Here is an 11,800-nt window from a genome sequence, read left to right as displayed (position 1 = left end):
CCCTGTAGAGACCACCTCCAGTTGATAGGCATGGTCTTCGGTTGAAGGATGGGGCCATCCACCTATCTCAAAGTTTTTAATCTAGAAATGTTCCTGTCCAAAGGAAAGACAGGGGCAAAAAATGGAGCAGAGACTGAAGGAAGGGCCATCTGGGACTGCCCTACCTCTGGATCCATCCTGTCTGCAGACACCAAACCCCAAGACTGTTATAGTTGCCAAGAGGTGTTGCTCACAGAAACCTGGTGTTTCCTTGGGAGGTTCTGCCAGCAACTGATGAATGCAGGTATGGATACTTAAAGTCAACCACCAGACTGAATTCAGGGACCCCAGTTGGGGACTGGTGGAAGATCTGGAGGAGGAGGGGGATTGCAACCCCATTGGAAGAACAATGTCAGCTGGCTGGACCACCCAGTGCTCCCATGGACCAGACCACCCACCAAGGAGTGTACAGGAAGGGATCTAAGCTTTCAGATACATATTTAGCAGAGGATAGCCTTGTCTGACATCAGTGGATGGGGAGGCCATTGGTCCTCTGGAGGTTTGATGTCATAGCACAGGAGGAAACTGGAGCAGTGGGGCAGCAGAAGGTAGGTGGATGAGCACCTTCACAGAGGCAAAGGGGAGGGGGAATGGAAGATGTGGGATGGGGAGTTGTGAAGAGGTAACCAAGAAGTTATTTGAGATGTAAATGAATGGAATGATTAATATTTAAAATACAATGTATGTGATTTTTTAGTGTTTGTGTGACAGTTGCTCCCCTCTTTGGGTAATGTTGCTTGCTTGGTATTCCCATTATGGTTTTACTGGTCATTTATTTTAAACCAGAAAGATACAGAGACTCAAAACTTTTCAAGTACTGAGAATAAATGACTACTTAATGCTTGTTCATAATTAAGACAATTATATGAAACCCCCAATTCAGGAAACATTTTGGAAGAGAAGATAGAAAGAATATATGAACTATATTATATATATATATATATGTATATATAATATATTATATACAGGGATGAAAGAAGTGTCATCATGTCTTCTGGACATGGCATGGACCCGTGTACTCACTGTAGTTGTGGTTTCTGCACATGTTCAAGCCACAACATCAACAAAATCAGTCCACATCCCAGCATTCAGAAGCAATAACTGGGCTCATTGTTTTACAAGAGAAATAGAATGTGAAGATGGCTTTGCCCAGGAAGTGGGAGAATTGGGGAAGATATAACCAATGCATACATGTCTAAAATTGTAAAAGAGTAAATAAAAGGTAAGTCATTCAGACAGACAACAAATACTTTATTGAGAGCTATTCTGTGCTCACTACTTGATAGGTGTTAAATGAGAATTTCTGGAACCCCACAAGAAAGGACATAGAAGACACAAAAATGCTAATCCCTTGTGGCATTGAAACTGGATATGCTCTTTTCAAAACATGTGGAGCTTCATAGTTGCAAGGCACAGAAGACATTTGAGTTCATTTGAGTAAGTAACTTATGTTTCTCCTTGGTGCATGAAGCTCTTGGAGTTTGGTTCCACTTATCCATGTTTTGAGTTAAATATAAAGCTGCCGCCAACTAACGATACCTTAAATTTCCATAAGCTATATAATGATTCGAAGTAGTCTTGAAGCACTTACAATCCTCAAATGTTGCTCCATAATATATTTAAAAGCAAGAAAAATGTTAACCCTGAAAAACACAAAAGAGAATGACCTCAGTCAGAAACAGAATTGGTCTCTAAATTATCCAGTCTTATCTGTGGGGGCAACCATCTCACATATACATGGATATCAATATAGAAACAGGCTATATGCATAAACATTGAAATTCTAAACACAGTTGTCCTTTGTGATTCACTGGATTTAACTTGTTACTTGTGTGAGCATCTTTGGGGGAGGTGATTTACTAGAGCATGGGCTATTTATCAGGGGTACAGCACCAAAGAATATGACAAGTGACAAGAGTAGTGGTTAATTTTATCTGTCAGCAACACACAGTCTGGACTCACCAGGGAAGAGAGTCTCAGTTTGGGATTGTCAGACTAGACTGACCTAGAGATGTGCCTTGATTATACTGACTGATGTAGTGGCATGGTTGGCACCAATCCCTAGAAATGTGGTTCTAAACTGTTAAGAATGGATGCTGTGCGGAGCACTGCATACATGCTTGAATTAGTTGCTCCCCGCTGATGACTGTGAATGTAATGTGACCAAGTCTCTCGATATCTACTGCTGTGACTTCCCTGATAATGAATTGTTATCTGGAACTTTGATGTGAAATAAACTCTTTTTCTATAAAGTTGCTTTTGTCAAGGGATTGTCAAAGGAACTGAAACTAAGGTAGATCCATTTGACTAAGTATTTGGTATGCACTAAGTGAATAATGATGTTACAGCATAAAGTTATGTTAAGATAAAAACTGATACAAACTCATTGAATAAATTCAATAAATATTATTTATATATAATAATCCCAGAATATAGCTATATAAACATGTATGTTATTTGTTTTGTCTTTATTGGTATATTGAACAAAATAATGTGTTTCTCTTTAATGGTTTTATGCATATACATTATATACTTTGATCAATTCTTTCCATTCATCCTCTTTCTCCTCTCAAATGGTTATACTTCTACATGCATGTCACCTATGACCATGAATTCTACATATGACAGATGATATGAGATATTTGTACTTCTGTGTCTGGATTATTTCACTTAACAGAATGATTTCAAATTTTAACCATGTTTCTGAAATTTATTACATTTATTTTTATTTATGTTAGAATAAAACCCCATCTCTAATGGTTAATATTTACTGCCACCTTGAAAGATTCTGGAGTTACTTATAAGCCTCTGATCATGTCTAAGAGGGATCATGTACATTACATTAACTGAAATTTGAAGACCCACTCTTTGTGTTGTGATATCATTCCATGAGCTAGGAGACAAGATTAAATAAAAAGGAGAAAGTGATCCAAGCATCAACATTCATTTCCCTGCTTCCTGATTGTGGATGCCATGTGACCAACTGCCCCATGCTCCTGATGCTGATTTCTGAACTGTAACGAAATAAACTCTTCCTTCCTTATGTTGCTTTTGCTGGGTATTGGGTCCTGGTAACAAAACTGTAGCTATGACACCTTCTTAGCCTAATCCACCAACCTGTGACTTAACAACAAAGCTAGTCACAGAACTTGTGAATGTCAACTATCACATTCTTTGAATGAGTAATACCAGCTCTCTGACATCCTCATTGGTCACTGACTAGGATAAAAATTTTAGCATGTATATTCTCTTTGCATTGGTGGATGTCACCCTATTTGGGTTGCAGAGTTAATAAGTGGTAAATGTGGGGATCCTGGCCCCAATATCCCCATCCTACAATCCCCACAGTGAGCACACTTAGCAGCCAGCAGTACTGACACAAGGTATTCTTTGGTTTTATTGAGCAGATGTGGCCCTTCTAATCAGCACCAGTGGGAAATGTAAAGTCCCTTACCGTCTTAGAAGTGGAAGGCATAGATGACAGTAAAATCCCAGAAGTCTGGGAATGGGAGCTAAGATCAGTCTTCCTGGTGAGGAGTTTCCTATATTCATCTCGTACCTGGAGATGGAGACAAAAGAAAGCAAAGTTAACCAAGCTGGGAAATACCCAGTCACTAAGTTTGCTATACAATGTGAGGTTCTAAGTTTGGATCTCCAGCACCCACATTTTTAAGAAATGCATGAAATGCCCTAAACAAGACCTACATCAACCAATACAAAATGGGTCAAGAAACATCATAGAAAAGAAGTTAGAAAGAATGTAAGGACTGGAGGAGATAAGGGGGGTACTGTGAAGTACCGTCTTCTGGGCATGACATGCCCATCACACTCATGAACTCATGGTAGCTAGTGGTACCTGCACAAGATCGTGCCAACCAAATTCTAGTATGTATTGAGTAGAAGACCTCTAGGTTCTACCCTTCCAGAGGATTTATTGGAAGTTGATATTTTCTGACAGACAAAGAACCCGTCTTTTCTGGGGATATGCTCCAATGGATAGCTCTACACTCATGCAAATATGGAAAACACTAACTGGACTTAGTAGGATTTTTTAAGTCATGAAACATGACATTGGTTGGGGGTCATGTTAGAAGGTATGTGTGGAATCTGGTGAAGAGGAATGGCAGTAGGTATGATAATATTTCATTGTGTATGTGCGCTAAATTCTCAAGAATAAAGAAAATTTGGTGGTGGGTACCAGCATGACTCTACACCAGCATCCCAATTCTAAGGAGGTAGAGATCGAACACTTTCTGAGGCTGGCCAGTATAGACCAATTGATCCTTCAAACTCATTGAAAAACTCTGTCTCAAAAGACAGAATGGAAGAGCTAGGAAAAGACTTGGTGCCTTAAGAGTCTCCCCTATTTGTGCAAAGGACCCACAATTTCAGCTCTAGGGACTCTCTTCTGGCCTTTACATGCACTACACTCATGTGCATAGAAGTGATACATTATTGTCCAAATACCATCTGTCTTCAAAGACACTGAGCTTTTTCTAGACATCGTTGCCAAGTTAATAATATACCTTGAAGTAATCTAAGATTATGTGTTCCACATTCTATCCTGTCATATGCTCAGCATGTCTAAGTCTAACATGTTTTTAAGAGAACAATGCAATCAACCTTACTATGCCTTCAATTATTCAGGTTATCAGTTTTTAAAATCTAAACCATTAAATTATATGACTTCCCATATCCCTGGCCCAGCAAAATGTATGTGGGATGTGTGAGGGAGTGCTCATTGCTGAGAGCAACAAACAAGTTGAAAGCAACCTGAAACAAAACAAATGTCTCATAAATGTGGAAAGCAGCATGTGGAAACAGGATGATAAGATCTGCAGCCGTTCAGGGTGCTCTTCTGGGTCGGCCATGGCCTGTAAAGTAATTTCTCCCACGGTAAAGCTTTGTCAAATTTTTCCAAAAATAACTCCTTGTCCCTTTTCTATGCTCTGTTTTCTGCGCTATTTAATAAACACAAGGTAAGCCCTTTATTAGACGGAGGATAGATAACACACAGATAGATAGATAGATAGATAGATAGATAGATAGATAGATAGATAGATAGATAGATAGATAGATAGATAGATAGCACACAGGCAATTCAGAAAGATCTGACAAACACAACATGATGGCCAAATAGGCTACAGACCACAGACTATAGACACACAGAAGGCCCAGAAGGAGAAGCGAGGAATTCTCAGTTTCACTTTTTCCCTGTCAAACTGCTCCATGAAGAGATTACACACATGTGTACAACAATTTTATTTAAATAAAATACTAGAGATGTGTGGGGACATGATAGAGAAAGAGTTCCAAAATCTGTGTCTAGCCAAGAGCACAGGTGTGAATCCACACATATAACACATATCAAAAAAAACACATATACACACAAATACATACAACATACAAAGCACACACATATATCACAGTTCTAGGTGTGGGAGTAGGTCTGCTACAAACACATGCAGTAAGTGGTTCTATTCAGAGAATCAGATGCAAGTAGGCAACATACCTGGCGGTTGAGCAGACAGTGAATGAGGAAGATGAAGGCCCCCTGAAGGCTGTTGATAGTGGTGAACAGGTATGCCATTATGCTTGCCAAGGGACCAATCTGGAAAATGCCCAGCACCCAGGAGCAACCCAAGATGAAAATCTGGGCAATGGCCTTGAAGGTCAGCAACCTGGAAGATAATATTTACAAATTGAATTGTCTTGGGAGCTGGTATGGTCTCCATGAAGACATGGCACTGTCTAAAGATGATATCATATGGGTGATAAAAACAGTAAAAATTGCTGTCTCAACTCCTACAGGCAATTAAAATGCTATCCACAAATACACATGTATTCAAAGATGTGTGGATGTGTGTGTATTGAATAGATTTTTGGTTTAGCAATGAGTGGCTAAAAAGACCCACATACAGACACTTAGATCTCATGTGAATGGTAAATCCATGGTTATAAAACACTTATAGGTCCTTTCACTGAGACAAATTCACCATGTTAAGTACAAAAACTGTGATTCAGTGACTTTGAGTACACTCACATATTATGCAATCATCACTTAGTTCTTTTTATTATCTTAAAAATGAAATAGACACATACATGAAAAGAAATGGTTGCAGGTGAAGCAATCATTCTCTTTTTCCCTCCCAAAGGAAGACAATTAGCAATATTCATCAGAATTTGAAGGAATGGATTAATTATAGATAAATATAGGCTAGATCAGATTTGGTAAAAACCAGTTAATGGACATACTATAAAATAAAAACATAAATGTAGGTTAAAGAAAATGTAGCATGGCCATTCAGTGGAACATTACACTGTCACAATAAGGAATGAGGCAGTGGGACATTACACTGTCACAATAAGGAATGAGGCAGTGGGACATTACACTGTCACAATAAGGAGTGAGGCAGTGGTAGCTGAAAGACTATGCACAGATCCTATAAATTCACAATAAACAAAAATCTAGACAGAAGCAAGCTTCTGCATGGTTAAATTTATTTTGATATAAAAATAAACTAAGACAGGAAAAGAACGATAGAAACAGAACAAATTGTGATGCTATTTTTAAAATAATTAATAATAATATTCATTATTATTATAATATAATATTTATTCAATATTTATTATGATGATGGATATGGAGAATGAGGATGATTACAAGGAGGAGAAGATGAAAAAGAAGAGGGGAGGAGGAGGAAGAGGGGAGGAGGAGGAAGAGGAAGAAGAAGGAGGAGGAGGAAGAGGAAGAAGAGGAGGAAGAGGAGGAGGAAGAGGAAGAAGAAGGAGGAGGAGGGATAAGAGGAAGAGGAGGAGGAGGAGAAAAGAACTGAGTGACAAGCAGTGGTCCAGGCTTTGGGCCAGTTAGTGAATGATTTATTCAATCACTAATCCTCTGACATTTACGAGACGCTCACCCTCTCTGTGCATCGCACTGTCCCATGTGACTCCCAGCCAGAGAAAGAGACTCTGAAACAGACCATGTGGCACACTGAGTAACCCCAGCCCTGAAGAACTATGGATTCCAGACATGCTTGTCCCACAGAAGGACAGTCTGTCTCAAACTAGACAAGCGTTTAAAAATATTATGAGTCTTCTTATATGTTTTTGTGTTATATGTGTATATATGTGTGCATATGTGTATGGTGTGTGTGTACATGTGTGATGTCAATGTATTGTGCATGTGTCTCTGTGTGTATGCATGTACATCTGCATGTTTGCGAATAGATGCGTATTTATGATTTCATGTGTGGATGTGCATTGTATGTGAACATGTGAGTGGTTCAGTATGTATATAAGTGTACATGTGAATGTGTATGTGTATGTTGTGCTTGCATTTGTGTGTACATGGGCATATGGGGGTGGGCATGTGAATGTATTGTGTGCATGTGTGTGTGTGTGCATATATCCATATTGGTATGTGTGCATATGTTTATGTGCATGTGTAGGTATGTATGTGAGTTCATGTGTACATGTGCATCCATGTATGCTTATGTCCATGAGTATGTGTGTGCATATATGTTCCTGTTTCTGTGTGTTTATGTGTTTACACGTGTGTACATCCATGTTTTTATGTGTGCATGCATATGTACATATATTTATGTTTGTATAGTGCATTAGGCATGTGTGTCCATGTTTGTGTTGGGGTGCTCACACTAATACTGAATGTATCAACAGTTGTGATCCATGAAAGGCTCAGTGTTCCCAGAAATTATAGAAATGCTTTATTAGCTACATAAAGTAAACCATATTAATATCCCCTTTCTACAGATGAAGAAAGTGAACTTTGTAGACGTCCTATATAAGTAACATAATGCCATACAGGTCATAAAGGACATCAATGGAGTGGCAAGTTTTCTGTCTGGACTCTTTTATTCTATACAAACCTCATCATTTCTCTGCAATAAACATACAAAAAGTGACCAGACTTGCAGGAGGCTCAATGGGTGAAGTGCTAAGTGCACAAACATGAAGATCTGAGTTCTAGTTCTAACATGAACATCTGTAATTCCAGTGCCCCAGAGGTGAGATGAAAGGAAGAGACAGAATAGAGACCAACACCCAAGGTGTCTTCTGACCCATACATGTGCATCATGGCATGCATGCATCTGCACATGAACATGATAGAGAAAGCTGATTGATGAGGCTTTGTTAGAAGGAAGGGAATGAGTGAGTAAAGGTGAGAAAGACTGTACCTCGTATCCTTGAGCTTAGAGACTTCTGAGTTGACACTGCAGAGCTTCTGCCTCAGCACCCACAGTGTCCAGGCAAGGAGGGCAGAGTTGATCTGCGAAGATAACCAGAGGGTGTGTAGACAAGATACATAGACGGATTATGACCAGTTCATCTACATGTTGAAATATGGCTTCTAGTAACCCATTCTAGATGGAGGATGCCAGGTTGCAATTCTGGATTTGTTAGGTCTAAATAGCTTGGACTTGATACATAACTGACAGCTTCCAATTTAGGGTGGGCATCAGAAAGCCAGAATCATGACTGATGGAGCCCATAGGACACCCCACATGTAGTTATCCAACCTGCTATTGTGTGCCACAGCGTCCATAGCCCATTTCTTAAGCCTTGAACCTCCCTGCCTGCTTCTGAGTCTATAGTGTGGGTGATGATAATGCATACCTCTGCTATTATACTGTAACTATCTTGGAACTAATTGTTCTTTGTTGTTCCCATGTAGATATTTTTATTTGCACCAGCTATTTCCTATCATTTCAGTTAGAACTGAAACCAATGTCGATGTCATATACTGTGACACAAAACAGATGGTTCCTTCTCTTGAATGGTGTTCCCTCAACCTTCTCAAAGTAGTGTGTGATGGTTGGTATTAACTGTCAACACCTAGGAGGCAAGCCTCCAGGAACACCAGTAAGGGACTGTCTAATTTAAAGTTAGTCTATGAGTATGCATGTTGGGGTTTATCTTGATTAGTGAGAAAACCTAGCCATTGTGGGTGGTACCATAGCCTAAGTAGAGACTTATGGATGTATGCGAATGGAGAGAGTGAGTTGAGCACAGTGCATAAATTCATTGCTCCTGACTATGAGTGTACTGTGATGGACTGCTTTGAATTCTTTTAGTCTTGACTTCTCACAGTGCTTGGATGTATCTTGGAACTGTGTGCCACATAAATTCTTTTGCCCTTAAGTTGGCTTGGTCAGGATTCTAGGGAGAGAGGGAGCTTAGAATATATTCATATTCATTTTCCCTTTCTTGTCCTTTTTCTAAACCCTCCAATATACCCCTCCTTGCTTTCTTTGAAATCCATGGCCTCTTTTTCCATTATTACATATACATATGTATATGTGTGTGTATTGTATACATATATATTTCTAAATAAAACCTGCTCATTGACATATTACTTGTATGTATGTTTTCAGAGATGACCATTTGGTATTGGATAACCAATTGATATGCTCTTTCTTGGGAACACAACTCCTATACTTAAGGCTCTGGGCACATTATGGAAGTGGGAACAAAAATATTCTAGGAGCCAGGCTATGAGGGATTTTGCTGTGATATTATATTTCCTTACAATGTCAGGAGTTACACCCAGAATGTCTCAACATGACTGAAGAAACATTGGCTGGACAAAAACAATAGCAATGGACATGTCAAAGTAGATAAGGGAAAGACCATGAGGCTTCAACCCTACACAAAGAAAAACAGACAACCCAGGACTGCTATGAATGGGAGAAATTGGCAGTGCATTTTATCACAGCAACAGGGAAGGAAACAAAGAAAATAGGATTCATGTAAACCATGGACATAGGTTTTTCCATGTTGGTAATATTGACATCTGGGGTCATATAACCTTTAATGTGGGATGTACAAGGCTCCCTTCTTAGAGTTTGCCGAACAACTTCTTGGACACTGTGCATTAGATGCCAGTGTTATCCTCCTTCCTTGTTGTGGGAACAGAAAAAATACTTTCCCATCAGTCCCCTGAAAGGCAAAATTACCCCAGTGGAGAGCCTAAGGTATAAGGGGATTATTTTTCTTTACAACTAAATTTTTCAGGTGGAAAATTGTTTTGAAAATTTGGAAGTGGGTGAAATAAACATTTCAGCTTCCTCCATGCTGGTTAACATTCATAGTTCTAGGGCTGGAGAGATGGCTCAGCGGTTAAGAGCACCTGACTGCTCTTCCAGAGGTCATGAGTTCAATTCCCAGCAACCACATGGTGGCTCACAACCATCTGTAAAGAGATGTATCTGGTGTATCTGAAGACAGCTACAGTGTACTTATATATAATAAATAAATAAATAAATCTTTAAAAAAAACATTCATAGTTCTAGAAGGCTCTTTGCTGGGCAGGAAGAGTACAACTGTCAATAGTCTAACCTCTCTGTATCCTGTGCAAAATTAATAAAATACCAACCTGCCAGGCAAGATATGCCTACTGGTGCAATAGTGGCATGAATATTTTTGGAAGTAACCAACTACTTCCTGATTGGATTTGAATCCCACCACATAGAAAAATATGGAAAATACAAAAATATTTTAAATTTTTTTAAAGACAGAAACATTTCATTATTATTTTTATCTCCATCATTTCTCAAATCTATTATGTGTTGAGGAACAGTCAATGTCAGGCATTTTGCTAATTATCCTAATCACAATCTCTGTTTTCCAATACCACTCTCCATGACAGGGCTGGAATTATGAGGGAGAAGAAAATCCTTTGATATAGCTAAACAAGAAAGCATGCAGTCCCCTAAGAGGGACATTAGGCCATGTAACAGGGCTAGGTGGAAAAGTATAACACTTGTGGAACAATCTCTAAGCTAAAACAATCTGTCCTACAGTAAAGACTCTGGAAATAAATAGCTCACAAGTCTCAGGAATTTCCTTAAACTTACAGGATTACACCACCTCACCCTAGGTTATAGAAATCATAATGACTCTTGGGAAGGGAGATTCTCCAACTTGCTAAATGCCTGATCCATGGAAGAATGACTGGGTACTTTTCATGAATTGTACCCCAGCTTGGCATGTCCCCCAGTTGATTATTCCCAAAACATTTATGCCCCCAGATTTCTAATGAAGCAGCTGCTTTCAAGCAATTTATGCTCAGGGTTACCCCAACTCAGGCTCCTTTGTGTAATCCCAGTAAGTTCATTGGTCTGACAAACTGAACTGTGATAGAATCATGGCTCTGGTGCATCCTGGGTACCCTATCTGAGGTAAGTAAAAATGTGTTCACATTTCCCCAGGAAAGGCCATACTATCAGCAGCCACTCAGGTTTAAGAGATGAAAACCATTGTACTGGCTAGCAGTATGTCAACTTGAAACAGGCTAGAGTCATCTGAGAGAAGCAAGCCTCCTGAGAAAATGCCTACATAAGATCAAGCTGTAGGCAAGCCTTTAGGGCATTTTCTTAGTGATTGGTCAGCGAGGGGCTGGCCCATTGTGGGTAGGGCCACCCCTAGGCAGGTGATCCTGGGTGCCATAAGAAAGCAGACTGAATAAGTCCTGATGAGAAAACCAGAAAGTAACACTCCTCTATGGCCTCTCCATCAGCTCTTGCCTCCAGTTTCCTGTGCTGCTTGAATTCCTGCCTTCACTGGTTTTAATGATGAAACCCTATATGAAATTGTAAGTGAATAAACACCTAGGCTAAAAGCTTTGACTGGTGCCTGCTAGCTTATAACTCAGTTATCCCATTAAAGCTAGTCTAAGCTCTGCCACATGGCTGGTTACCTTTCCTGAGTTTCATGTGTCTGTCTCCTCAGAGTTCAGGGG

The 11,800-nt window shown here is 39.5% G+C and overlaps 1 protein-coding gene across 4 annotated transcripts in view; it reads right to left on the bottom strand.

Annotated features, from left to right (window-relative positions):
• Positions 1-1,269: 1,269 nt before the first annotated feature.
• Adgre1 (adhesion G protein-coupled receptor E1) overlaps positions 1,270-11,800 on the bottom strand; it is a 157,290-nt gene continuing 146,759 nt past the window's right edge. For all 4 annotated transcript variants that reach the window (NM_001007557.2, XM_087565697.1, XM_087565696.1 and 1 more), the window contains 4 exon segments: positions 1,270-1,682; positions 3,494-3,598; positions 5,552-5,720; positions 8,238-8,329. In NM_001007557.2, the coding sequence (NP_001007558.1) occupies positions 1,677-1,682; positions 3,494-3,598; positions 5,552-5,720; positions 8,238-8,329 (372 nt within the window). In that variant the 3' untranslated portion in view covers positions 1,270-1,676.

Source organism: Rattus norvegicus, chromosome 9 (genome assembly GCF_021556685.1).
Source record: "Rattus norvegicus strain SHRSP/BbbUtx chromosome 9, alternate assembly SHRSP_T2T, whole genome shotgun sequence".
NCBI lineage: Eukaryota > Metazoa > Chordata > Mammalia > Rodentia > Muridae > Rattus > Rattus norvegicus.
This window is presented reverse-complemented; position numbering and strand designations above follow the sequence as displayed.